We start from the raw sequence: 27,979 nt of genomic DNA on the forward strand, positions 1-27,979 counted from the left end.
ACAAAGCGATCAGCAACAGTGGCTCACTGTTTACAGCCTCTTCCGTTTGGGCAACCAAACAGTTCGGTGCAATCTAATCCAGAGAAAAGGAATACAATAACAATAAAGCAAACATCAGTGCAGTTGCGAACGTTGTGTCGCTGCAGAAAGTGGCTTTTGCAAAATTGGTCATGGAGCTCCTGTTTGGGGGCAAGATGAGATGACAGCACGCGTGTTCTGGCCGCTGCGAGAATGGTCGATCGGCGACGAAGGGGAAGAAAAAAGGAGGTAGGGATCGGAGAAGAAAGAGGCTGGAGCAATCAAGAGCCACAGAATGATTTGGTGAGGGAGAATATCCACGTGTCTGGCTTCCATCGGCAGGATTAGGGCTTGAAAGAACGAGTCGTTAGTGGCTTTCTTTCAGATCCACGATCCGAGAAATTGCCTAACCATGAGGTATGTCTTGTAGTATTGTCATCATCTTTAGCTTAAGATGATAAGATCTTTGTTTGTTGTAAGGTTGGAGAGAACGGGTACCCAAATCTAAAAATGTTTTTTCTTTTATAGAAATGACTTCATATGCTCAAACAATTAGAGGATGAACCTCTTTAGGGCTCTTTGAAACCTAGGCATAGGATTGTTTTTTTCAATTACACGGCAGATGCATACATACATCACTACACATGTAATATCACACCCACACCCCTACGAAACCTAACACATGCTTTAATAGATAAAAACCAGCGACCCATCTCTGATCTCAAAAAAATCCTCTACGAAATCTAACACATGCTTTAGTAGATAAAAACCAGCGACACATCTCTCATCTCAGAAAAATCCTTTTTGAAAGCTCATCCACATGTGTGTAATATTTCTTGTGAGCACTAGGATTTCTTGTGAACCCTGGTGGATAGAGTCATACACCCACAACTCTACCACCACAACGTTGGTGCTTCCTCGTAGGAATAATTCTCCTATAGAACTGGAGGCATAGAAGGCCAATAGGAACTTTAACATCCTATTCCTTTGTTCCAGATGACCTCATATGAAAAAATTTCCAAGGATTTGAAACCTTCAAAATTTTCATGAATCCTTCAATCCAAAGGAGGCGTTAGAGTTATATCTCTGATCTTCTCACGAGGAAGAAATAAAAAAGGTAACACTTTGACCAACTTAGTAGCCATGCTCATAGCCAATAGCACAATAGCCATAATCGAGCATTGACGTTGAAGGGAAAAAACGAGAAAAAGGAGGCAGTCAGACAGGCAATACTTGTCAGTCTAGCGCAGTTGGTCCATCAGCAAGTGATGATAATGTTCTAAACTGGAAACCAAAAAGTATTACACGCAGATGAAATGTTTTAATATAACCGGTGGCTGGTGTTCCACAACGGGAGTAAAGAAGTGGACAAGAATTAGTGGTCATTACGCTGTCCTAGGGGAAATTTTTAAGCCGTAATGACGCAGCATATACCAAATTGGCAGCACCTCTAATCATTTAGTGCAGCATATCTTTAGGTCCTAATGCCCCATCAGGAAACATGTGATAAATTTGATGATGGCATGCGGCTCAGCAACAGTTCAACAAGATAAACAAGGGATTAAAGCAAACAAGCCAATGGCAGAATTGACGAATCGAATTACTGCCGCAGCACTACACAAAGGTCATGTTCACAGCCTGCCCAGAGGCTGAAGATTGAACTTGGTACTCTTCAGGAGATAGATTATAGGACGCCGTTCTTTTCCTCCCACATATAGCAGTACAAACGATCACATGTACGTTTCAAAAACCCCTAAACGCAACGATTTTTTTCAAAAAGAATTATATATAAGGCTAAATATTGTTTAAAAAATATGTTTTCAACCTTGCAATAGTTAATTCATTCATTTATAATCTTGTAAATATTATCACAAAATTAGATAATCTATCATCTATTCGGAGCAAAATAACTGTGCAGTGGTATTTTTGCGAGTAAATCGTACTTCGGACTACAAATTCCTACCAAAGTTTCACTTTGTACCACTCTCACAATGTTTTTTTTACTTTACACTAGGTATTGTCATCAAATGTTACACTTTGGACCGGGTAGCCCATATGTCAATGAAACTAACCACCTCTAATGTCAATGTGTCACTTACATGTGGGCCACCCGGTCCAAAGCGTAACATTTAACGACAATACCTAGTGTAAAGTGAAAAAAACATTGTAAGGGTAGTACTTCACTTTGGTAAGAATTTGTGGTCCGAAGTACAATTTACTCTGTTTTTGCACAGTTAAGAACTGCAACCTAATTAGATGTTTACATTTACGTACACAGCCAAAAAGAAAAGAAACAAACAAAAAGAGCGAAGTGATCAGACACCGGACTACAGGAGCCATTGCTGATATAAACGAAACGCTCACATCTTTAGGTTGGACCATGACAATGACAGGAAGAAGCCAAGATCACGTTGTATAAAATAAATATGGGAGCAAAAATAAATAGATAGATGAATCCAGTGGAAGATTCATTTTTTTTTCGACTATAAAATTACCATGTCACAGAAACCCATGAGATATTCAAAATTAAATATAGCAAACAGAGATCTTTTGCCCTGGTTCATTTCTGTGGGAAAATAGATGAACAATCAAACGTGAAATTGCATATAATGGTTTATTGTTGACAAATAAGAAAAGAAAGCATGTTCCTGTTAAAAAAATCAAAATAACTGCAATATCATGCTGATGCCGACCTTCACATTTCCAAGAAGCAAAGGAATTGAATATCATCAACCATACAATTTCTGGTCAAAGGATACGTATCAGATCGAATTGGATATCCATTAACTATATATTAGCTTCTTGTTATAATGGTCATAAGTTTAAGTTGGATATTATGGACAGGTCTGTTCCAATGGACAGGGTATGAACCTCACACTCAACTAGCAAAGTGGAACTACCCTCCCTCCTACCACTTGCACTCATAACTACAGCATGGACCATATAGGCTCAATTCATAGACTGGGCCTCACAATTGACAACACACACAATGTACATAAGCAATCAGGACAGTTCTGATTAGAATTGAAAAGGAGACATATACAGGAGAGTATATGTGTGCTTCACTGATACACCCGTGAAGAAATGAGTATTCTCCATTAAAAAACCAGTAGCATACTTGCATGCTCTAATTATGTGCAGCTCTTGACAAGCTGTTAAATTACCAAAGGAATATTCATTCTTGATTAAATGTTAATGACTTATCAATTCTATATCATCTCTACTTTTAGCAACACCATCACTAACTGATAAAATATGTATTAGATCTATGGGCTGTTAAGAACATAGCAAAATATAAATGTTGAGTTGCAAAACACATTCCAGATAAAGGGAACACCCATTGTTCAAGGTAGTCATGCATTTGAGATTATCTTTTACCTACGCAATGGGCAAGCTTCAATCTTACCTCCTCAAGTTCCACTTCTTCCATGCCATTGTTACTTAACCAAGAAGATAAGCACAGATTAACAATATCCATACCAGAACCCGTTGATGAAAAACCATTAAAATTAATGAGTTCTCCAAACATAACCATCTTTCCCAGATTAGTCGTAGATGGTTCCTCTGCAAACTTCAGTAGAATGTCTTTCATGGCACTACACCAGATAGGCCGAGCCATCTTCAAGAAGGAACACAAAGTAGTAATAGCAAGCTTAACTGTTCCAATATCAGATTCATCCTTTCCACCTCTTCCATGGAAATCTGAACCTCCGATCTTCAAAAGGTCATACTTCTCAGCTAATTCACTAAATCCTGTGGAATAGAGTCCATACGTGTCAGCAACGATCCTGTAATTGGATATGAACTAACAAATAACAAACATATGCTGCTTTCAAATAAGATTTGAAATGATTTATGTATGGTACAAGAGACATACCATCAACTTTTCCGTCACTTCTGTAGACTTCCAGAGCATTAAGGCCAGCACCTTTCAATGCTTGGATGACTGCATCTGGGTTCTTCAATGCCCATGGATGAGCTAATGCAGATATACCCCCTGTACGATTAATCAACTGCACCACAGTCTCAGCGAATGGTTCACTTCCTCTGCACAAAATATGGGCCCCATTATTTAACAAAGACATTCCTCCGCGTGAAACAATCACCAGGATGAATTTTTCGTACATTATCAATAGCACTTACGTGGCATATGCAGGGCCATCATCACCAATGTAATTGTTGAATGCTTGCCTAATGTTCTCTATATGACCCATTTCAACCATAGCCCTTGCTATATGCAATCTGCCAGGTGCTACTCCCTCACCAGCAATTTTAGTTACATGTTCCCACTTTATTGGCACCTTTAGTCTATCTAGCTTTGCCAGCATATTCCTTGCACGCAAGTATCGCCCATCTCTAATGTTTGATAGCATCCTTTCCAGATCATCAAACCTTGAAGGTCCGCACATACCATAGTATGCAAGAATATGAACATGCTCACCAGTACCAGTGATTTCCCTTTAAGACAATGAAGATCAGTGATGGATAAGTCTTTGTGGTCCTTGTTTGTGATCCTTTCTTTTGCTTTTGGGTAGTTTCACCTTTTTCAGGACAGCATCTACTCCTTTAGCATATTTTTCAGTTGCTAGGACAGCTGCGGTTAGTAGGACAGCAGCGGTTAGCATCTCCTTTATGCCCCCCCTTTATGCTTTATTCAGTTGGGATGCCCTCTAGGACAGCATCCCTTTCAAATTTCGAATTTTAGACTAGAAGAGTGCAGCAATAGGCTTGCAGCCAGCTATGGCTATATATATATGTATCCAACCTTCCTCGGGGAGGTATGGCTTTGTGTTTGTGAATGAGAGAAAACCAGAAAATTGCCCCATTTCTTGTGCCATCCTCTTCTCAATGAGAGTAACCATTGAGGTTCTAACATTTGGTATCAGAGCCACACTTTCCTGTAGGCTAAACATCTCCTGTTCCACCCCTTCCCAAGCTCGGTTGAGCTCTCAGCCAACAGCAGCAGCACCGGCTGCTCCTTCCCCTCTCCCTTCCCCCTCTCCACGCAGCAGCCTCCCGGAGGCACGCCATGTCCGACGTTCGGTCTCGGCGTTCGGTCGCCTCGAGCACTCGGCGTCAGCAGGACGCCGAGCTCGCCGCAGCAGAAGAGCGCAGGCGAGCAACGGCTCAGACCGCTGCAGCAGCAGCGAGGGCGGCCAGACTGGCGGCAGCGGAGTTGGCAGCAGCCAGGGCGGAGGCGGAAGCAGAGGCGGCGGAAGATGCGGCACGTGCGGCGGAGGTAGAGGTTGAGACCTTGCGCAGCAGCATCAACGGCTCCATCGCCGGCGACATCACCGCCGACAGGGAGCTTGAGGAGCTGGCAAGAGGAAGGGCGCGGGAGCGGGCAGAGCGGTGGGCAGCAGCCCACCCCCACGGCGGCGGCGGCGGTCCAAGGGACCGCGCACCCGCCGACGGGAACCTAGACGGGCGCTGGCGTGCCGGCGGCAGCCCGGAGCCCGCGCGCGGCCCTCGTAGGCAGCGCGGCTCTCCCTCCCCTGACCGGCGGCATGGTCACCACGGCGTCCAGACGGTGGTCAGGGACTTTGGTCCCGGCGGTGGGTGGCCTACCCTCACCAAAACCAACTACATCGAGTGGGCCGCGGTGATGAGGGTGAGGCTCCAGGTGCGGCACATGTGGGAGGCAGTCCGGTACGGCGACGTCGACTACGATGAGGATCGGCGGGCACTGGATGCCCTCATCGCTGCAGTCCCGCCCGAGATGCAGTTCTCGCTTTCCCAGAAGCGGACTGCCAAGGAGGCCTGGGACGCCATCGCTGCGGCACGCATCGGCAGCGACCGCGCCCGCAAGTCCACACTGCAGGCACTCCGCAAGGAGTGGGAGAACCTGGCCTTCAAGCCGGGTGAGGATGTTGATGACTTTGCCCTCCGTCTCAACACTCTTTTGCAGAAGATGGTGCAGTACGGCGACGACACCTACGACGAGGAGAGAGCTGTCGAGAAGCTCTTTCGCTGCGTCCCAGAGAAGTACAGGCAGATCGCTCGCTCGATCGAGTCTCTGCTGGACCTCTCCACGATGTCGATAGAGGAGGCGTTAGGTCGCCTCAAGGTCGTCGATGGTGACGAGCCACAGCCTCTCTCGGGGCCTATCACCATCGGCGGGAAGCTCCATCTCACTCGAGAACAGTGGGAGGCCTCTCAGAGCGACGGGAGGAAGGGGGAGTCTTCCCCCTCGACAGGCGGCCGCAAGCCGCGCAAGGGGCGCGGAGGTGTCCAGTTGCGGTGGGCGCAAAGACGCGCCGAGGGTGGTGCTCGCAGAGGCGCCCAAGGCGGCGCCGCTGGCAACCACAAGCCGGCACGAGACGACACCTGCCGCAACTGTGGCAAGCTTGGCCATTGGGCCAAAGACTGTCGCCAGCCACGACGCGGCCAGGCCCACGTTGCACGGGTGGAGGAGGAAGAACCGGCTCTGCTCCTGGCTCACGCAAGCATCGAGCTACCTCCAGCGGCACCGGCCGCAACGGCTTTTCTCCACCTCGATGAGCCGAAGGTACTCGTCTCCCTCTGCAACGGCTCCAGCAACGACAAGGCTGATGGGTGGTACCTCGACACCGGCGCCACCCATCACATGACCGGCCGACGGGAGTTCTTCACCGAGTTCGACTCCAGCGTCCGAGGCTCTGTCAAGTTTGGGGACGCCTCCGGCGTGGAGATCAAGGGCGTTGGCTCCGTCACCTTCACCGCCAAGTCCGGTGAGCACAGGCTGCTCACCGGGGTCTACTACATCCCCGCGTTGAGGAATTCTATCATCAGCGTGGGACAGCTGGATGAGAACGGCTCACGCGTGTTGGTCGAGGACGGACTCATGAGGATTTGGGATCGCCGTCGTCGCCTTCTTGCCAAGGTAACCAGAGGCACTAATCGACTCTACATCCTCAGCGCGCAGGTCGCACAACCAGTTTGCCTCGCTGCTCGTCGGGACGACGAGGCGTGGCAGTGGCACGAGCGCTTCGGGCACCTCCACTTCGAGGCCCTGAAGCAGCTCAGTGCCAAGGAGATGGTGCGAGGCATGCCGTGCCTTGACCACGTGGAGCAGCTCTGCGACGTCTGCGTGGTGACGAAGCAGCGGCGGCTCCCCTTTCCCCAGCAGACGAGCTTCCGAGCCAAGGAACGGCTCGAGCTCGTGCACGGGGACTTGTGTGGCCCAGTGACACCGGCCACACCAGGAGGACGACGTTTCTTCCTGCTGCTCGTCGACGACCTCTCCCGCTACATGTGGGTGATGGTCCTCGGCAGCAAGGGAGAGGCTGCGGACGCCATCAGGCACGCGCAGGCTGCTGCAGAGGCGGAGTGTGGCCGCAAGCTGCGCGTGCTGCGCACCGACAACGGCGGCGAATTCACGGCGGCTGAATTCGCGTCGTACTGCGCTGATGAGGGCATTCAGCGCCACTACACCGCGCCGTACAGCCCGCAGCAGAACGGCGTCGTCGAGCGGCGCAACCAGACGGTTGTGGGGATGGCTCGGGCTCTCCTCAAGCAGAGGGGGATGCCGGCCATCTTCTGGGGAGAGGCGGTGGTGACGGCCGTCTACATCCTCAACCGCTCGCCTACCAAGGCTCTCAATGGCAGGACACCGTACGAGGCTTGGCATGGGCGCAAGCCGGCGGTCTCCCACCTGCGGGCCTTCGGCTGCCTCGCGTTCGCCAAGGAGCTTGGACACATCGGCAAGCTCGATGACAGGAGCACCCCAGGGGTGTTCATCGGCTACGCGGAGGGCTCGAAGGCCTACCGCATTCTCGACCCGGAGACACAGCGTGTGCGCACGGCGCGCGACGTAGTGTTCGACGAAGGGCGAGGGTGGGTATGGGACAAGGCGGTGGACGATGGTTCGACTCCGACGTACGACGACTTCACCATCGAGTACGTCCACTTCGAGGGAGCTGGGGGAGTAGGCAGCTCTTCTTCACCGAGCGTGTCTACCCCAGTCCCCGAGCCTCCACCGACTTCGACACCAACACATCCTCGGACCACGACTTCAACTACGACGAGCTCTTCGCCGACACCGCCCCAGCCGGTGACCCCACGCGCTCCAGCACCAACAGCCACTCCTCCGGGCACGTCTACTCCGACGCCAGCTCGTGTTGAGCGCAGCCCGGTGGAGTTCGCTACTCCGCTCTCCCACGACGGGGAGCGCATCGACGCGTACCACGACGGCGAGCAGCTACGGTACCGTACGATGGAGGATCTTCTCGGCGATCAGCCGGTGCCGGGACAGGTGCCTCGCGACCTGGAGGCGCAGTTGCACCTTGCGTGCGACGACGGTGAGCCTCGGTCTTTCGCAGAGGCCGAGAAACACGCGGCATGGCGTGCCGCGATGCAGTCGGAGATGGACGCGGTTCAGGAGAACCGCACTTGGGAGCTTGCTGACCTCCCTCGTGGTCACCGCGCGATTACCCTTAAGTGGGTGTTCAAGCTGAAGAGGGATGAAGCCGGAGCCATCGTCAAGCACAAGGCTCGCTTGGTGGCACGCGGTTTCGTGCAGCAGGAGGGGATCGACTACGACGATGCCTTCGCTCCCGTGGCACGGATGGAGTCTGTGCGACTCCTCCTTGCGCTGGCTGCTCAGGAAGGCTGGGGTGTCCATCACATGGATGTCAAGTCGGCGTTTCTGAACGGCGACTTGAAGGAGGAGGTCTACGTGCACCAGCCTCCGGGATTCGTGCTCCCCGGCAAGGAGGGCAAGGTGCTACGCCTGCACAAGGCCCTCTACGGCTTGCGGCAGGCACCGAGGGCGTGGAATGCCAAGTTGGATTCCACACTCAAGGGGATGGGCTTCGAGCAAAGCCCACACGAGGCGGCCATCTACCGGCGGGGCAATGGAGGAAATGCCTTGCTGGTGGGTGTCTACGTCGACGACTTGGTGATCACCGGCACCAAGGATGCGGAGGTGGCGGCGTTCAAGGAGGAGATGAAGGCCACCTTCCAGATGAGTGATCTGGGGCCTCTCTCCTTCTACCTGGGGATCGAAGTGCACCAGGACGACTCCGGGATCACGCTTCGACAGACCGCCTACGCCAAGCGCGTCGTTGAGCTAGCTGGGCTCACCGATTGCAACCCAGCTCTCACTCCGATGGAGGAGAGACTGAAGCTGAGCCGCGATAGCACGACGGAGGAGGTGGATGCTACACAGTACCGGCGTCTTGTGGGGAGTCTTCGCTACCTCACCCACACACGGCCGGACTTGGCCTTCTCCGTCGGCTACGTCAGTCGGTTCATGCAGCGACCGACGACGGAGCACCAGCAGGCTGTGAAGAGGATCATCCGCTACGTTGCGGGGACTCTCGACCACGGTCTCTACTACCCGAGGTGTCCTGGCAAGGCACACTTCGTCGGGTACAGCGACAGCGACCACGCCGGCGACATCGACACCAGCAAGAGCACGAGCGGGATTCTCTTCTTCCTCGGCGAGTGCCTCATTAGCTGGCAGTCGATCAAGCAGCAGGTGGTGGCCCTGTCCAGCTGCGAGGCCGAGTACATGGCGGCATCCGCCGCTTCGACCCAGGCGCTCTGGCTTGCTCGACTGCTTGGTGATCTCCTCGGCAGAGACATTGGAGCGGTAGAGCTCAGGGTGGACAGCAAGTCCGCTCTGGCCCTGGCAAAGAACCCCGTTTTTCACGAACGGAGCAAGCACATCCGGGTGAGGTACCACTTCATCCGAAGCTACTTGGAGGAAGGGAGCATCAAGGCGAGCTACATCAACACCAAGGACCAGCTTGCGGACTTGCTCACCAAGCCTCTTGGGAGGATCAAGTTCCTCGAGCTCTGCTCCAGGATTGGGATGGCCCAACTTCCCCACAAGACGACGCACAAGACTTCACAAGACGACGCACAAGACTTAGGGGGAGAATGATGGATAAGTCTTTGTGGTCCTTGTTTGTGATCCTTTCTTTTGCTTTTGGGTAGTTTCACCTTTTTCAGGACAGCATCTACTCCTTTAGCATATTTTTCAGTTGCTAGGACAGCTGCGGTTAGTAGGACAGCAGCGGTTAGCATCTCCTTTATGCCCCCCCTTTATGCTTTATTCAGTTGGGATGCCCTCTAGGACAGCATCCCTTTCAAATTTCGAATTTTAGACTAGAAGAGTGCAGCAATAGGCTTGCAGCCAGCTATGGCTATATATATATGTATCCAACCTTCCTCGGGGAGGTATGGCTTTGTGTTTGTGAATGAGAGAAAACCAGAAAATTGCCCCATTTCTTGTGCCATCCTCTTCTCAATGAGAGTAACCATTGAGGTTCTAACAATCAGGGACAGCTATATGAACATACAAGGACAAAATGCAACATATATAATGCTCGGTTAAAGTGACCATTGATAACAGATTGGCATATTTGGTTTGTAGTTAATAGTCATTTATATAAGGTGAATAGATGAGAGGAGCTAGTATTCCTTGGCGCATTTTTATAAGGTGATTAATCTTGATCCTCACGCTTGATTTTACCTTGCTCTGTTAAGCTGACATGTAAACACCAACAGAGCTCTCTTGGTCTTTAGAATCAAGATAGCTCAATGATATGTCAAAAAGGTACTAGACTAGCTAGCACAATTTTACGGAAAAGATGCGACAATGAAGTCTTGTTCACTACAATTATCAGTAATGGTACAGGAATCTCTGAACGAAACAACTTCACTCGTATTGTGATTACTTAAATGTTGTTTACAACAAAGTAACATAACAGAATATTATAAGATGGAACAGGCATATAGTGCGATGATAGTTCCTGAGTTATGAGGGCATGAACCAACTACGATTATTTGTTAAAATTCCATCGCATTGCTATTTTTTATTCAAAAGATGGATGGGAAACAAGAAATATCTTACTTTGGAGAATATAGTGCACTGATTTCAACTCCTGGGATTATTCTCATGCCAAATCTGTGAGCCGCTGACACAGCTTCAGGTATACCAGCCATGGTATCATGATCTGTCAGGGCAAGTACTTTCACCTGTAGTACCGACATATACAATTTAGCCATTCTAACTCTTCTTCTTTTTCTACCATTCAAAATTGTGGCATGCACATGGTAAGATATAACATCTGAACAAGCACCCAATACATAAGACAAACTTTGGGACAATGAGATATAGCATATACATGAAGATCACTTCACTAGAAAAAGGGATGCTGCACTGTCAAGCAAAGCACGGTCTGAACTCTGAACTACCCAACGCAATCAGCCGATGGCCGCTTCCATGATCATTGAAGGGGTACTGATTCAAGGGCATAAGTACCCTCCAAGAGTACGAGTGATCACAGCATTTAAATATAGTTAACAGATTAAGGAAACACGGAGGCTATGCGGCTGGCATCCAATATCAAACCCAGTAGGCACATTACCTACTGCTTCACAGGAAACTGGAAAACAGATTGGAAGGTGTCAAGGTGATGCTTGGAAGTGCAACCCTTGGTCCCTTAGAGCACGTTTAATTACTAGTAGGCTATATAAGCCATCTATAAACTTATATGAATGAGAAAGAACCCAAAAAAAAAAGGGTGCTAGCTCTCATGCAAGATCTAGATCTATATATGCTCCAAGGTAAATGCATTAATTACATAAGTGAGAAAAAGAGAGAGGAGAAGAGAATTAGAGGCAACCTTATAGCTAATCCATTGTATATGTTAGCTCTAATACATGTTAGTTCTCACTGTTAAACTAGCTCTTACTCCCTTACACAACGAAGCAGCTCTGAGGAGCCCATTTATCGCACAATATAACCGCTATACGAGTTACAGACCTCACAGGCATTTCCTCAAACACCTACCGGCTACCAGGCAAACGGAGGAGAGTCCAGATCGTGTACTTACTCCGTTGCGGTGGGCGCGCTCCACGAGCTCGGAGGGGGAGAGGAACCCGTCGCTGTGGTTGGAGTGGGAGTGGAGCTCGAACAGCACGCTCCCTCCGCCTCCAGAGGCCATGCGCGCGGCCTGGTGCGGCAGGAAGTCGTCCCCGGCGGCATCGGCAGCCGAGGGCTCCGGCGGCGGCGCGGAGGCAGCGGGATGCGCCCAGGCGCGGACGTAGTCGAGGGCCACGGCCTGGTCGGGGCTCGGCTTCGCCTTCTTCCTGCTCCTGCTCGGCTTCGCCTTCTTCCTGCTCCCCATGGCGGGTTCTGGGAGGGAGAGAGAGATCGGCGCCTCCGCTGTGCGCCCGTGCGCTCACCTCGTCGCCGCGTCACGGCGTCAGCTCGCCGCTCTAGGGCCTAGGCTTCTGGTTGTCTGGCGAATTTGGGCCGGGCTTGATCTCATTATCTATGGGCCTTTAGTTTTCCTTTCCGATCTAACAAATCAGTAGTAGTATTGTTTATCCACATTTTTAAAATTTTTGAACTAAACATTTAAAATTTTAATTTGGAGTGATAATAAGGTAAAGTTTAACGGGCAATAAAGTGCTTAAAATAGTCAACCAGCTCATCAGGAAAGAACAGTCTATTATCGGCAAGGACGTCCTTAAATTTGGGAGGGTCTTGAAAGAGAAGAATCAAAGACGAACGTGGCATCCGCGGTTCAACTGAATAACCAGAAAACAGGCACAAAATTTTGTTTCTTGCTATAAATCCGCTGTTTGCCAATAATCTGCATTCGCCATTGTTTTTTTTCCTCTTCCTCTGTTTCCCAATGATGATGATGAACTACAGGGCGTTGTGGTTGTGGCTCTCCATCGCAATCGTCTTCTCCGTGCAATCATGCCGGGCTCTCGCCGCCGGCGAGGGCTCCAAGGAAGCGGACAAGATCGCCGCGCTGCCGGGCCAGCCACCGGACGTGAAGCTACAGCAATATTCAGGCTACATCAACGTCAATGAGACTTCCGGGAAGTCGCTCTTCTACTACTTTGTGGAAGCCTCCGTTGATGCTGCCCACAAACCGCTTCTTTTGTGGCTCAACGGAGGTAATTTTTCCGTATCCAATTGCGTTCCCAATCAGTATGTTCGGAATAGTGATCGAAACAGATCGAGAACATGTTGGAATTCTTCATCAAATTACTGCTGTGTTTACAGGGCCTGGCTGCTCATCCATGGGCATCGGAGCGTTCCAGGAGATCGGGCCCTTCCGCGTGGACACGGACGGCAAGACGCTCTGCCGGAACCCGCACTCCTGGATTACTGGTCAGGATACGTTTCTCGGTCACGTTACATTATTACATCGGTATATAAAAAAAACAAAAAAAAGCCATAGTTTGGCTGGTTTTAAGCATAAGCCAGACGGCATATTTATAAATAAAAATTAATTTGTGAAGTGACAAAACTTTGATATGCGTGTTTTTAGCGATCTAAAAATAATGGTTGAAAAATAAACTCTGATAAAAAAACCCTCAAAATCAACTTCAAATTTAAGTTTGAAAATTCAAATTTTGACCGGTAAACATAAGCATAAGCAACGGACACGGATTTTCTACACCTAGGTGCCATGGCACCCATCGTTTGCATGCGACATAAATAGTTATAGAAAAAATTTTAAAAAATTAGTAATATCAATTATGATGATATAAGTCTATACACAAACATGCAGGACTAAATTTGATCTACAATTAGAGAAACAAAAATAATAAAATCAGACAGTGAATAGTATCCGTACAACGTAGATAAAATTTGTTATTTTTATTTCTTCATATGTCGATCGAATTTAAACTTGCATGTTTGTATATTGTCTTATATTATCAAAGTCCATCTTATCAAATTTTATATTTTTTTATATAACTGTTTAAATTACATATATATACACCTAGGTGACATGGCACTAGGTGCAGAAAATACTTTCTCCTTCCTTGTGCGTGAGCGTGACTGACAATCGGTTGAACCGCGGGTTGGCGCAGCGGCGAACCTGCTGTTCCTGGAGAGCCCCGTGGGCGTGGGCTTCTCGTACGCGGCGGTGAAGCCGCAGGAGGTGTACAGCACCATAGGGGACAACATGACGGCGCACGACTCGCACACCTTCCTGCTCCGGTGGCTCGACCGGTTCCCGGAATACAAGACCCGGGACCTCTTCATCGTCGGCGAGAGCTACGCCGGCCACTACGTCCCGGAGCTCGCCGTCACCATCCTCGACAACAACTTGCTCCCGCACGCGACCCCCATCAAGCTCAAAGGAATCGCCGTGAGTATGCAGGATTCGCCATGCATGGCCATGTTCAGATAGCCGCGAAGCTGTAATGTTTTCTGAATTCTGGTGATGTTCTACGTTCAGATCGGGAACGGCATACTGGAGTTCGCGGCTGAGCAAACGCAGCTGTACGAGTACCTGTGGCAGCACGCGTTCATATCGGACTCGGCGCACGCGCTCATCACGCAGAGCTGCAAGTACCCCGACGACCACCCGTCGGCGCTCTGCGAGTCGGCGAGGAAAGCGGCGTATAGCCGGATTGGCAACATCGACATCTACAACATATACTCGTCCACCTGCCACGAACAGAAAGTCAGGCCCTCAGCCTCCAAGTGCATGGTACGGATGATATATTACTGCACGCTTTTGCAGGTTGAATTTAATTATCAAACCGCATGAAACACCCGCATTTGCATGCAGGATTTGGCTGATCCGTGCTCCCAATACTTCGTGGAGGCGTACATGAACCAGCCCCAGGTACAGAAGACGATCCATGCGAACACGGAGTTGAAGTATCCCTGGACTAGATGCAGGTATTTATGGTGTCAAGCTCACGCAAGCACGCTCTTGCTTTCCCATCTCTGACGTTGGAGGATGGAAATGTGACAGGGTTTACAACCTAGACCACTTCGGCGACTCGCCAAAGTCAATGCTGCCATACATCAAGGCAGTGATAACCGGCCGCATCCGCATCTGGATATTCAGGTCCGTCAAATGCTGCGTGTTCGATCGCTAGCTCTTCCGTTCATCCTGCCTAGCATCGTCATGTACTCTTCTTTGGTGACAATGTACATATATTTGTGTGTGCTGCAGCGGCGACTTGGATGCGATGGTGCCGGTGACGGCGACGAGGCAGTCGATGGAGAGGCTCCAGCTGCGGGTGGCGGCGGACTGGCGGCCGTGGTCGGCGGACGGCAAGGACGTTGCCGGGTACGTGATCGCGTACGACGGGCTGGTGTTCGCGACGGTGCGCGGGTCCGGGCACATGGCCCCGATCGACCAGCCGGAGCGAGCGCTGGTGCTCGTCTCCTCCTTCATCCGGGGGCAGCCGCTCCCACCGCCGCAACCTCAACACGACGCCTAGCGCGCGTGTGCCCCACCGCTGCACCAGTTGCCATACGTAGCTAGGGAGATTGGCATGGCATGGCCGAGCTGAGGAGCTCAACGTGTCGTCGTGCACTCGTGCGTCGTCGGATCGGAAGTGAATTCTCGCTGTACTCTTGGTGTCTTTCGAGACTCGATCGCAACTGTGTTTATGTGTGTAGGGTGACGCATATTTCAGTCAATCCGTGACAACCTCCAAACCTCGATCTGTAGCCAACCCGTTTTTCCCACCGGTTTTCTAGCCATATGCCCATACGAGCGCTGGGCGATACACAATCAGGCAAAAGCTAGGACGCGCGTGCAACACAGTCAGAGCTCATCAACTCAGGACGATGGAGCACGAATTTATGGAGCGGATGCAATGCATCGGGGCCTATTCATTGCCATCCTTTACGCAGTGGACCCAAGAGCGTCACACACCGCCCCATACTACCATCTGTTACCAAGCACATCTGGCATCAGCATGCTGACCTCGTTCATCATATTTTCACCGAGAAAGGAAACCAAACAAGCAGAATCAATCCCCTACTCTACTCTCTGAACTGAGTGATGAATGACTTCAACATTCCAGATCTACCAGCAACATGTAGTAATACAGTGAGTAGTCTCCTTTAATTCCTCTTAGAAAAGTACAACTAGCTAGATTAATGTTCTACTCAGTAGTTCCTGAAAATCTGAATGATGGTTGGAGTGCACCTAGCTAAGTTACTTGTGCTGCTTCTTCCTGCCCGGGATGCATCTCCCCCTGATCATCCCTTCCTCCCCTTCCATCTGCTCATCCGTCGTTGATCTCTCCTCGCTGACACCAAGCCTCGAACTCCTGAGGTTAAAAACCAAAAGTTATTTGCAAATGCCATAAAGTTTACAGGCAAAAGCGCATACCGATCTGTAAAAGTGTAACACAGCCTTGATCGAGCTCCTGAGGTTAAAAACCAAAAGTTATTTGCAAATAAATGCCTTTAAAGTTTACAGGCAAAAGCATACGATGTGTAAAGGTGTAACACAGAGAGATTCGATTCTGTCCGTACGTTTACAGTACTATGTACACCAACGTCGTACGCTGACACAGTAGAACCTAGTACAGAATCCATCAGCGATTGAGCTTGACGAGAGCCATGAGTGGACCTGGACGATGGCCCATACCAATATGCACACACAGTCTACAGTTGTGCAGCACGATTACATGACGCGTCGACGAAGCACGAAAGAACCTACTGTCTTCATGCCAAAACGCACCGGCGCACAGCATGCAACCAAACGAGATACTGTACACGTTTGATCGAGTATTTTCCGGCAAAAAATGCGAATTCGAAGTACTACAACTCGCTGCACACACCCGTGCATACGCCATGCCTGGTTAACTTCAATTCCTTCTAAACGGCAAGCATGCATGCCGGTTGCTGTCTTCTGCAGTTTTTGCTGTCGTTTTTTTTTTCCCAACATAAAAAAGGACGTGCTCATTCGTTGACCTCTATTATGTTGTGTCATGTGTCATGGCTAAATTCCAAGATTTCCGTTTAGTCTAGACAAGCATTGCATGCTACGTCTACACATGACCTACGCATTCGACAATTAGACAAGAGATGTGACGAATCGAGTGATGAGATATCAGGAAAAAGCCATACGCATTCGACAATCGCGATGTCAGTCAGTCAGTCACTCGATCGGCCAGATGCAAGCTAGCTACGGCAGGTTAGGCGATCGAAGACTTTGCAAAGGATTTTACCACTTCCGGTAATGGTAAGGTTTACCTCTCCTCGTTGTACGAGTTGGAGCGTTTGAGCGAGCTGGATGGCAGTGGAGTGCCCCTGACTCCGCTCTCCACGATGCTGCCGCTGAAGTACTCCTTCTCCTCCACCGCCAGGTGGCCGAACCGCCGGTTCAGCTCGCCGCCGCCGCCGGCCTCCTCGTCGTCGTCGACCTCCGTGCCGGCGCGTGAGGCCGCCGCCAGCCGGCTCACCAGGCCGCAGCTCCGCCTCGGCTCGGTCCGGCACTTGGCCGAGCCGCCGCCGGCCGCCGACCCGCAGGCGATGAGCTGCAGGAGCATCGAGCCGGCCCTGTTCGACTCGGTCTCGTCACTACCGCGGCCGCCGCCCGGCTGCAGCTGCGGCGCGGCAGGGGGCTTGTCGGAGGAGGTCGACGACGGCGGCGAGGTCTCCTCCACGGGCAGCTCCACCGGGCGGCTCCGGTTGGTGCGCGCCGAAACGGGCTTCGCGGCGAGGCGAGCGCCGCCGGCTCGCCGGTGGTAGCCGTACCCCAGCTCGTCGTCCTCGGGATCCTCCGCGGCGTCGTCCCGGTAGCTGTCCACGTACTGCTTGTGGCTGGGCGGCAACGCCAGCCGCTTCGCCGGAGACCTATCGGTGACACGAAGGTGTGGGAACCGATCTGCAAATTTTAGAGGAGAAAAAAACAATTGAACAGTTTACACAGCAGGTTTGGCAGAGACAGGTGACCATTATAATTCAGATGATGGATGCTGCTACAGTATGAGAGACTTCTTCTACCGCCACGCATTAATTAACTGATTAACCTCAGACAGTAGGGTCGTAGTGAAGTCTTCACACACGATTTACGATGTGGGTGCAGCAAGGAAACGTGCAAGGTGTAAGAAAGCTGTACTTGTGTTTTACTATCAGCACCCATCATGGCCCATTTTCACATTTGAAAAACGAGTTGACAATGTGAAGTGAGAACAAAGAAAAAAATTACTCCCTTCGTGTCAAAATAAATACAGTTTTAACTCATGCTCAACGTTTGATTGTTCGTCTTATTTAAAAAAGAATTATAATTAGTATTGTTATTGTTATTAGATGATAATACATGAATATTATTTTATGTGTGACTAATATTATTAATTTTTTTCATAATATTTTTAAATAAGACGGACGGTAAAAAAATACTGGACATGCATATCTATGGCTGTACTTATTTTAGAAAGATAGTAGCCTTTTTCAGATTGATAAGATGGCCTCTTTCTTGTGAGTTCTGAAAAAGACGATAAATTATTGCTGTACATGCACCATGACCATGGTGTCCATGCAAAGTCATGGCAGTTCCAGTACTACTCCCAGTACTTTTTTTTTGAACGACCTCTCCCAGTGCAATCAAACGGCGAGTCCATCAATAATAGTTTCACATGAAAAAGATACGGAGTAGTGATAGCAGGTGGAGTTGGCCGAGTGAGTGCTTTGTAGAGTGATGGCCTGATGAGTACATACCGGAAGAACAGCCAGGGAAGATTTCGGAGCCCTTGAGAACGTACTCCACGCCGTCCGACGGGTAGATCACATCGTTCTCAGATAGATCGTTCCACACATACCCATTCTTGTAGTTCCTTCATGTTTGCACACAAATGAGCAGCAATGTTACTACTACATCAAGCTCAAGTAAGTGTTGTACTACTAAAAGATAGAGAAACAAGTGGGAAGCATGCATGAATGACCGCAGTTTTCAGTTAGGTACCTCTTGCAAGACCATGAGAAGAGAGCAGGCATGCCTTTTCCCCTAAGCAGCGTGAGCCTATCCATCACATCTTCAGGCACGCACACCGCCAAAGAAAAAGAGAAAAGAATCAGAACCGGTGATCACCATAGAAGATTTAACTAAACTAAGCACCATATGCATTTAGCATGCAGATACAACAAGATGCAGGGATGTTCAGATGTGCACCTTTGAGGCGAAGTGGCTGGTGAGGATGCTGAGCCAGCTCCATGAAGTGCGGGTGCTCGAGCTGGCCGTTCCTGCAGAGGTAGTAGATGATCTGCACCTTCCTCATCGGCCTCGCCGGCGCCGACCTCACCGGCGGCGCGTACGCCGGCCGGCCCCGCTCCGGGCTCGCCTCCGCCCTGCCCACCACCTTCCTCCCTTCCACCGTCGCCTCCATTTGGCCTCTAGCTCTCACACTCTCACCACTGATGACCACACTCGCAGCGGCTTATATCACTCCTGACCGGTAGCGCCGGTGGCTAGTTGGGCCCACAGGTTTTAGTACTAGTACTCGAGTAGGAGTAGTAGAGGAGATATGGTTGGAATTGGAATGGGAATGGAAACATGCAAGTACCAAGCGCCCATCTCGAGTATTTACAGCACGCACCCTCCTTCTCTGTACATTTATTCATTACTCCTCCATTCCCGTGTAGTACTACTTGTGATTTTATAGGATGTGCTCATGAGCTCATCTGCAGTTGTGATTTTAGGATGTGCTCATGTGCAGTGCATCTAGCAACGCCAGCAATCGAGGGCAGAGGACGCAGAGAAAAATCCAGTAGAAAAACGGGTGCGGACAGCAGAGGGTATAGGCTGTGCGTGCGAGGCTGCATGCGACTGCAAGAGAGAAGAGAGCCGAGCGGGCGTCAGCGACATCGCTCCATCCATGCACGCACTGTTTGCGCAATAAGTGCGCGGTGTCCGGTGAGGTCTTGTATTCCGGTGCGGTCTAGTGCAGTTGCGCTTGTGCCGCGGGGTCTCCGCTTGTTGGTTAGTTGGGTCGTCGAGCGTCGAACGCGGCATGCGATCGGGGGAGCGGTTGGGGAGGGCACCGTGTTGTGTAGTGCAGCTCAGGGCGGTGCGGAGGTGTGGAGGGATGGATAAAAAGCTCTAAGCTAGAACTTGGTCAAGCTGAGCTAGGCTATGTTTGGAAGATTAGCCCAGAGCTAATTTTGAGAGTTAATGTTTAGTTATGAATTGGTAGGCTAAACATTAGTCTAAGTTGGTATGTTTGGATCCATGGACTAATTCAAGACTAAAAGGTGGAGAAAGAGTAAGAGAGAGAGAGAGCTGCTTTTTGATGGTCCCCACACAAAATTAGTCCCATTAGCATCCCTTGGAGGGGGCTAATGTTTTGAGGGTGGCTAATTCACTTTAGCCATAAATTAGCCCACCTTTTTAGATCTTTGGGGGCACACTTTGGTGGCAAAAAAAAACCTCACCTTTCATATTCAGGCTAAAAGATGGGGGCTAATAATTAGCCTATGAAACCAAACAACACCCTAGTGATAGAAGGTGAGATTTTTTTTTCGCCACCAAAGTGTGAGTATTTAATCAACAATTACAAATGTCATATCATTGATGTTTAGTGAGCTAAAGTTTGGAGATTTGAGACAATTGGCTATCAAGATAGAAGTGGCATGAGCTAAGACCATAGAAGGAGTGAATTTGTTGAGAAAATAGAAGTCCATAATGAAGTATTATGTCCAATTAAGTACATAGACATGTAATTGATCGACATATATTAAATTTTGCAGATTTTTTTGGTATTCCATAGAATATCCAGGATCCCTATTGCGTCCATAAGCTTAACGAGCTAGCTCGTTAGTATAAGATATCACCATATCTTTATATACTTAGTGATTATTAATTACCATTAAGTGTTATTATGTTAATATATGATAAAATAGTTTAGTATGATATAAATGAGATTGTTAATGAGCAGCTCATAAGTTAAGCCAAGCTAACATTTTGCTAGCTTGTTAATGAGTTGAGTCGACCTAGTTTGTCCCCCCCCCCTCCCCCCTCCCAATTGAGTGGTGTTAGAGCACTCACAGTGTATCGTACAAAATACAGCGCATGGGCTTCTAACTGGGCTACAGAACCATATTAGCTACATACTCCATAATACATGTTGTTGGGAGTGGGTCTCACCTATCTCTCTCCGCTCACTTTTATCTCTCCCTCTCTCTCCTCTCACACTTTCCCACCACTCTCTCCCGGGCAGACGAAGCTCCTCCCCAAGCCGACACCGAGCTCCACGCCTCCACCTCTCCTCGTCGGGGCCGAAGGCGGCGACGCGGCCCCTTCCTCTCCCTGTCCGGTCTCCTCCCTAGGAGGAGGAGGCGGCGGTGTGGGGCGGCCATCCTCCCCAAGCCGGCGCGCCAACGCTCGGATCTCGGCGCCTCCCCCTTCCTCCTTCAACCTCTGCGCCATGGCCCGAGCAGCGACAGCGTCGGGCGGCTGTGCTTTTGCTTATGCTGCTTTTCCCGCTCTCTCTCTCTCTCTCTCCTCTTCTTAGCTGCATCTGTGCGCTTTTTAGCCCAAGAACAGGTGACCAACTTTGGCTACTCGGTTCTCACTTGGTTACACATGTGGAGACGTGGCACCGAATATGCCGTTTCTTCCTCTAAGACTGAACGCAACGTAGATACATTGTAATTTGTAAACGCCCTTAAGGTGCGTGAGTTGTGACGGGATCAGGGACCAAGATTGTGGCGAGAATCCTAATACGTGTGTAAGCGTCGAAAACATGGCTCGCGTCAGCGAACGGTCCGATGGTTGGATGTAGTGGAAAATGAAATCGTACCGTTTTTTTTTCTATTACCGCTTCATTAATGATTCACGTAATTAAATTTGATTAGCACATTGCTTTTTTTTTGCACGGTTTGGACTTTTGACATTTAAAACTTGTAACCGAAATTTGAAAATTTTTAACTTAAATTTTAAAAACGTTCAAGTCAATTTGAAATTTTCACCTCAAGATTTGAAAACTTCCAACTCAAAATTTGAAAACATTTGACTCAGATCTTGAAAACTTTCGAGTTAATCTGAAAACGACAACTCAAATTTTGAAAATTTTTAACTCAAAATTCAAACTTCTCACATCAAAATTTGAAAACCTTCAACTTAAAACTTAAAACCTTTTAACTAAAATTTTCAAAACTGAGTTTAAAGTTTTCAAATCTTAGCTTGAAAGTTTTTAAACCAAAGTTAAAAATCTTGAAATCTTACTTAGCCCTGTTTAGTTCCCACGTAGAAACTTTTCACCCTGTTATATCGAATGTTTAGACACATGCATGGAGTATTAAATGTAGAAAAAAATCAATTACACAGTTCGCCCGAGACGAATCTTTTAAGCCTAATTGTGCTTTGATTTAACATGTGGTGCTATAATAAACATTTGCTAACGATTGATTAATTAGCCTTAATAAATTCGTCTCGTAGTTTCTTGGTGAAATTTGTATGTGTGTCCGTATATCTAATGTGACATCTAGCGCAAAATTTTTTGCCAACTAACAAGGCCTTATATAGGAGCCTCTGGATTGCAGCTTTTGGAAACTAGCCGGCCGAGCCGAGGGGAGGAATAGGATAGCGGGGTCCTTGGATCTGATTTGATGGGATGGGAAACGGCACTAACCTGCAGCTTTTCGATAATCTTGTTCGAACCAATCGTTTCGTGTCACCACCAATTGCACGCACACACGCAGGCATGCCTTGGCAGGACAATAATCAGGTTATCAAGTGGTCGCAGTAGCAGAAGAAAGTTTTGGTCTGATTAGAATCTCGTGAATTATGGAGCCATGATTAAGTTTGAACACTTTGACCTCCTTAGTTCAGTTTGAAGTGACATTGCTCGCAGTATTTTACTCTACCAGCAGTGCTCCTGTAACAGTGTCTAGTGGGTTGAGTTTTGGCTTTTAGGCCTTGCTTAGTTCGCGAAAAGAAAAATTTTTGAGTGTCACATCGGACGTTTGACCTGATGTCAAAAGGGTTTTCAGACACGAATGAAAAAACTAATTTCATAACTCGCTTGGAAACCGTGAGACGAATCTTTTGAGCCTAATTAATCCGTCATTAGTATATGTGGGTTACTGTAGCGCTTATGGCTAATCATGGTCTAATTATGCTCAAAAGATTCGTCTCGTGATTTTTCCCCTAACTGTATAATTAGGTTTTTTTAAATCTATATTTAATGCTCCATACATATGTCCAAAAATTCGATGTGATGTTTTTGGGGAAAAAAATTTGGAGAACTAAACCAGGCCTTAATAAACCTGGTCCCAGGTTAGTTTCACATTAACGATCTACTCTCTCCATTGCTAGTTCATTTTTGAATTGACCAATATCATAAAAAAGAAAAGAGACAGAGTACTCTCTTTGTCCTAAAAAGAATCAACCTAAGAGGGGTCACATCCAGATGCATTGTCCTAAAACGGGTCGCATATCCTTTTAGGCCATTCACAGTGCAAGCACCAGCTCCCGTAGCTTAGCCCTAAAAAAGACTCAAAGACACTCATTCTCACAATGCAAGGATCCTATTTTGTGTGACCTAGTTGGATGAAGGCACTGTACAAGGCAACGAGTGCCACAACGCGCGTGACCCGGCGCGTGACCACAAGGAAATAAATTTCCTTCACCTACCCTTCCTCCTCCTCCCGGTCACGAGCTCGGCTCCTCCCACTCCACCTCAGCCGTCGCTCCTCACCTCCCGCGCCACCACGCCTCCTCGCCTCCCATGCCACCGCGCCTCCTTCTCCTCTCCTCCCAAGCAACAGTGGGCGGCACGGTCTTCCACAGTGCACGCGGTGGCGGTGAGGAGGAGGAGGAGGTGGGGGAGTAGATCCGGTGGGCGGCAGCGGGTTCTTGGCGGCGGCGGCTGCGTCGGCCACCACTACCGGCGTCGGCTTCTTTTTCTTTTTCATCTTGTGGTGGACATACGCCTCGATCTGTTGGTTTTTCTATTGATTTTTATTTCTTCAATTTCTCGTTGTTTAACCTATAAACGATTCTCCTCTTTCAATCCGATCTGTGAGATGTTTCTGTTTGAATCCGATGTGTGTTTCTTGTTGAATCCGAAGATTTTCTTGCCTGTGGCGGGAGGGGAGGAATGGCTGTGGCGGGAGGGGAGTTTTCGTGGCCAAACCGGGGATTTCTTCACAAGAGGACACGGCGCATCGAAGCCACGCCCTCCACAGTGCAAGCGCTAGCCGTTTTCTTCTCCGCCCATGGACTCGCGAGAACGAGGTTTCGCGTCGCCCTCCATGGGTGCGAGCTCCTCTGCTAGGGTGCGATTCCTTCTGCCACGTAAGCGAAAATCCTCGCTAGCAAGGTGGAGCACCGGTCGATGTAGGTGCACTGTGAGAGGTTTTAGGTCGATTCTTTTTGGGACGGAGAGAGTACTTTACAAATAAAAATAATAAGGCGAAAAGCTTCTTGCATTCATTCCTGGCATTTTGCTATATTAGCATGCACATATCCAGAGTTCCAGACTCTAGTCTAGACACCCAATGGAAGACACTATTCAGACACTCATCAGACAGCGAGCATCAGCTGCATCAATGGCCGTCAAGACCAAACAGTGTCTCTCCTCTCCATGCATGCGCCACTGTAAAGTGTAAACACTGCAAGTCTGCAACAGACGTATATATAGCACCAGCTCAGAAATGTACGTCATCGCAGCAAGTATAAAAATCTAGTACTGGTATTTATTGTCTTCTTTTTCTTTAAAAATTCAAAAACATGACAGTAGCTACAGTGGTACTACGAGACATGTACTGTAGGAGTATAAAGGGTTGTTTGATACCTCATTTAGCTTTTGCATTTTTGCCATACACGAAACTATATAATCAATTTATTATTAACTATTATAAATTTTAAGTGGTGTTTATTTGATTTTTAAAGAAACCTTTGTATAGTATATATTTTTTTTAAAAAAAGCATATCGTTTATCAGTTTGAAAACGTGATGATCAGGTAATACATTTATGCGTCAAATTATTTCATCGCTACTGATACTCCAGAATGGAGAAAATGAGGCGGCATTACATTTTTTTCCTCTATGAATGTGTATATAAGTGCATTGAAGAGAGGAAAAAGAAAATCATACTCCGCTTCTATAATTCTTGATGTTTTGGACAACAACACATATCCAAAACATATTTTTACTATGATTTTCTATTGTAACATATTAAAATTTACGTAAATATTTAATTTTATTAAAGTACTCCCTCCGTCCCTAAAAGAATAGGACGAAGGCAATACTTTTGAAGTATAGTTTCTTCATTCTAAATATTTTAAAAGTTATTATCAGTCAAAGTTTTATTCATGAGATAAATAGTACTATGGAAATATTTATATTATATACTACCTCTATTTAAACGGCTAATGTTGACTATTTGTCTCGTAAAGAACTATGTACACGTGTTACTAGTTTTGTTATGCCTTATTTTATTAGTGACGGTATTTTATGAATGACTCATCTTTCTTTTTCATATTTACACTAAATTTTTAAATAATATGGATGGTCATACACTATCAGCCCCATCGTTTGGCCTAAACAGCCAAAGAATAAGCCAAAATTTGAATTTTTGAACTTGATTTTGAAGTTGATTTTGGAATGCTTTTAACGTAATTTTTGTTAATGTTGGCTTTTAAGTCGCTACGAATAAATCTACAAAAGTTTTACTTATAAATTAATTTTAATTTTCTAATAAGCCAAATAAGCCATTTTGGGTAAAATGGCAACCGATGGGAGCCTATGTTCAAAAGTTAACAACGCTATATACTTAAAATAGAAAAAGAGCACATGTTCTGAATCTTAAAAATGCTTAATATTACTGCGTGCTACAAATGCTATTATCTCATCCCCGATGGTCATGCATGTAGCTAGGAACAGGGTATTTAAGATCAGAGTAATCAGTAGCTTGTAGGTACTCCTTACTCTACTCCACTACACTGCGGTGCTACAAATGCTAGTGAATAAAAAGAAATGAAGCGCGCAATCCTGGCATCCCTTCTGTTCTTGATATTAATTCATGAAAAACGATGTAGGGTGACGAGCAGTATACAGTTTGCCCATTCTTACGTGTTGCTCTTCACAATGAATGCTCTGAAGATTCTGCTCCTCTGCTTCAATAAGGTTTGATCAATCTGACCATTTCCTGGAGAGTCGAGGGTTGAAGTGTGTCCCCTTATGCATTCGGTTTGTTAGCGTAAGGCAACGTACCGACGGTATGTTTAGTCCCTATACCATGCATTGCGCTAGATGTACCGTTCCAAACTTGCACGGATTATGCCATGTCGCCATGCAGCAATTCAGAAGCAGAACACAAGAGGGACGAAGTAGTTGGGTCGCTCAAGCAAATACTCTCCATCTATCAGCGTAGGCCAGGGCTGAACATGGGCTGGGTCGATAGGTTCATGTCTACTGTGATGGAGTAGAAGGCACAGCTAGCCAGAGCGAGTACCAGCATATTGCCTTTGCCCCTGTTCTATTGATGCAGAGCATTTCCACTGAGTAAACAGTAGTCCTACATGTAATACTACGTCGACATCAATTTTCATGGCCCCACCCAACCAATGCAATGCTTTAGCTGCCTGATTGCGACCAAGCCTGACCCACATGTCGCTCTGAACTCACCAGATCAATTACTGTACCATCCTTCTTGTATTGATGCTCAGACCGGGTGATGTACATGTAACTTAGGAGTACTATCAGTATCAACTTAGGAGTATGTTCAAAATACACCTAGCAAATCTAAATCCAACGTGTGTGTGCGCACTGTGCTGTTAGACTTGCTCACCACATTCTAGCCATCATTCGCGCAATCACATCCATGAATCCATCATGACCAGCAGGCGCAGGTCTGTTTGTCCGATGATCTAGCAGTTGCAGTACGTGGAGATCTTGTGTGGCCAAGTCTCGAGATTCTACTCATCCAGGAACAGGAAGCAAGAGAAGTTGGCAAGGACGACGAAATGGGAGTACTCACGTAAAAAGCGGAAGCCTGAAGCAGCATGGCTGCATGGGGCAATCGTTGGTTCGTAGCACTGCCTCATGGACTCACGCTTTTGGACTTTGCCGCGCCAGCTGCTGTAATAATGTTACTAATGCAGTAAATCACCAAATGGAACAACTGCACAGAAGAAGCAGAAGACCCAGCGAAAGAAAAAAGAGAGAGTAAAGGCTGCTACGGCTATTAATAAGGGCTAGTTTGGATTCAACCCTAAAATTTTACACCATATCACATCGAACGGTTAAATATCTGCACAAAGTATTAAATATAGGCTAATAAATAAATAATTACACAGATTATAACTAATTTGTGAGACGAATCTTTTAAGCCTAATTGCTCTATGATTTGGCAATGTGGTGCTACAGTAAATATTTACTAATGATAGATTAATTAGGCTTAATAAATTCATCTTGCGGTTTACCGACGAATTCTGTAATTAGTTTTTATTAGTATCCGAACACCCTATGTGATACCCTATATAATATCCGATGTGACACGCTAGAACTTAACGACATGATCTAAACACCCCTGAAGCTTTTAATCTGCACAATGAGCTCAGTGACGTCTTATCTGCTGCAGCCATTTCTCATGACACACCTCCACAATTATACTGTGGAGTAGACTGTGGAAACGTTTCGGAGGAAAGGAAGCAACAAGGCCCGGCCAGCGGCCAGCCGGCCAGGATCGATACATGGCAGAGGCACACGAGAAGCCAAGACGTCTTGTCAGATTAATAAATGTGCCGCAGTATTAACTGTACTACTGCCGCGCAGCTCCTGTCAGTTATTAGGACTCAGGCTCAGCCATGGCCAGACGGCTGGCACCTCCGATCACTTGTTTTATCGCTCCCTTTCCCTTGCAAATTGGCCACGATCAACTCGGCTTGCATGCATCTGCAAACTGTCTTCGGATCCTGTGCTGCTGCCTGTGACTTTTACAATGCCATCATGCAGTAAATGTTGGGTAGGGTATCGGCTCAACACAGGTCACGGAGCCAACAGAAGCCGCATGCAGCTAGCCATGCAAAGATCAGAATCGGGGTGGCGTTAACGAGCACTGAGGTCGTGTTTGCTTCACCCCTAACTTCTAACTTTCTATCACATCACATAATATCCAAAACTTTCCTACACACATAAACTTTTAATTTTTTTTCTAAACTACCAACTTTCCTCAAACTTTCAATTTTTTTACAGCAACTAAACACAGCATGAGAGCAGCGGCGAGTCAACGGCTCAACGCC

General features: G+C 47.8%; 3 protein-coding genes across 4 annotated transcripts; 1 reads left to right on the forward strand and 2 right to left on the reverse strand.

The window, feature by feature from the left end:
* Positions 1–151: 151 nt before the first annotated feature.
* On the forward strand, positions 152–15,636 carry LOC127768259 (serine carboxypeptidase 1-like). 2 transcript variants are annotated; one of them, XM_052293801.1, is made up of 8 exons: positions 152–435; positions 12,671–12,921; positions 13,031–13,138; positions 13,846–14,126; positions 14,217–14,471; positions 14,553–14,665; positions 14,742–14,837; positions 14,946–15,636. In XM_052293801.1, the coding sequence occupies exons 1-8, from the start codon at positions 431–433 to the stop codon at positions 15,214–15,216; spliced, it is 1,380 nt and encodes a 459-aa protein (XP_052149761.1). In that variant the 5' UTR covers positions 152–430; the 3' UTR covers positions 15,217–15,636. The 2 variants fall into 2 exon arrangements, with proteins under 2 accessions (XP_052149761.1, XP_052149760.1); XM_052293800.1 differs by lacking the exon at positions 152–435 and having other exon boundaries at positions 12,532–12,921.
* Positions 3,102–12,202, reverse strand: LOC127768260 (uncharacterized). The gene is made up of 5 exons (XM_052293802.1): positions 11,844–12,202; positions 10,859–10,983; positions 4,162–4,476; positions 3,896–4,065; positions 3,102–3,771 (listed from the first exon to the last, which is right to left on the reverse strand). Exons 1-5 carry the CDS (start codon positions 12,135–12,137, stop codon positions 3,386–3,388), a joined length of 1,290 nt encoding a protein of 429 aa, XP_052149762.1. The 5' UTR covers positions 12,138–12,202; the 3' UTR covers positions 3,102–3,385.
* Positions 15,637–15,746: 110 nt separating the features above from the next.
* On the reverse strand, positions 15,747–19,147 carry LOC127768261 (protein SOSEKI 2-like). Its single transcript, XM_052293805.1, has 5 exons — positions 18,906–19,147; positions 18,699–18,768; positions 18,455–18,570; positions 16,988–17,621; positions 15,747–16,056 (listed from the first exon to the last, which is right to left on the reverse strand). Exons 1-5 carry the CDS (start codon positions 19,117–19,119, stop codon positions 15,942–15,944), a joined length of 1,149 nt encoding a protein of 382 aa, XP_052149765.1. The 5' UTR covers positions 19,120–19,147; the 3' UTR covers positions 15,747–15,941.
* Positions 19,148–27,979: the final 8,832 nt, after the last annotated feature.

This window comes from Oryza glaberrima, chromosome 3 (genome assembly GCF_000147395.1).
Source record: "Oryza glaberrima chromosome 3, OglaRS2, whole genome shotgun sequence".
Taxonomy (NCBI): Eukaryota; Viridiplantae; Streptophyta; class Magnoliopsida; order Poales; family Poaceae; genus Oryza; species Oryza glaberrima.

Bases quoted from the DNA above. Each gene is read 5' to 3' on its own strand.
- LOC127768259 (XM_052293800.1), top strand. From the start codon at position 12,651: ATGATGATGATGAACTACAGGGCGTTGTGGTTGTGGCTCTCCATCGCA. The intron at 14,472-14,552 runs GTACGGATGATA...ATTTGCATGCAG, and splicing joins CCTCAGCCTCCAAGTGCATG to GATTTGGCTGATCCGTGCTC. The intron at 14,838-14,945 runs GTCCGTCAAATG...TGTGTGCTGCAG, and splicing joins ATCCGCATCTGGATATTCAG to CGGCGACTTGGATGCGATGG.
- LOC127768261 (XM_052293805.1), bottom strand. From the start codon at position 19,119: ATGGAGGCGACGGTGGAAGGGAGGAAGGTGGTGGGCAGGGCGGAGGCG. The intron at 18,769-18,905 runs GTGCACATCTGA...GCGTGCCTGAAG, and splicing joins CCAGCCACTTCGCCTCAAAG to ATGTGATGGATAGGCTCACG. The intron at 16,057-16,987 runs GTAAACCTTACC...TTTTAACCTCAG, and splicing joins AACTCGTACAACGAGGAGAG to GAGTTCGAGGCTTGGTGTCA.
- LOC127768260 (XM_052293802.1), bottom strand. From the start codon at position 12,137: ATGGGGAGCAGGAAGAAGGCGAAGCCGAGCAGGAGCAGGAAGAAGGCG. The intron at 4,477-10,858 runs GTAAGATATTTC...ATTGTCTTAAAG, and splicing joins AGTGCACTATATTCTCCAAA to GGAAATCACTGGTACTGGTG. The intron at 3,772-3,895 runs GTATGTCTCTTG...TCTATTCCACAG, and splicing joins AAGTGACGGAAAAGTTGATG to GATTTAGTGAATTAGCTGAG.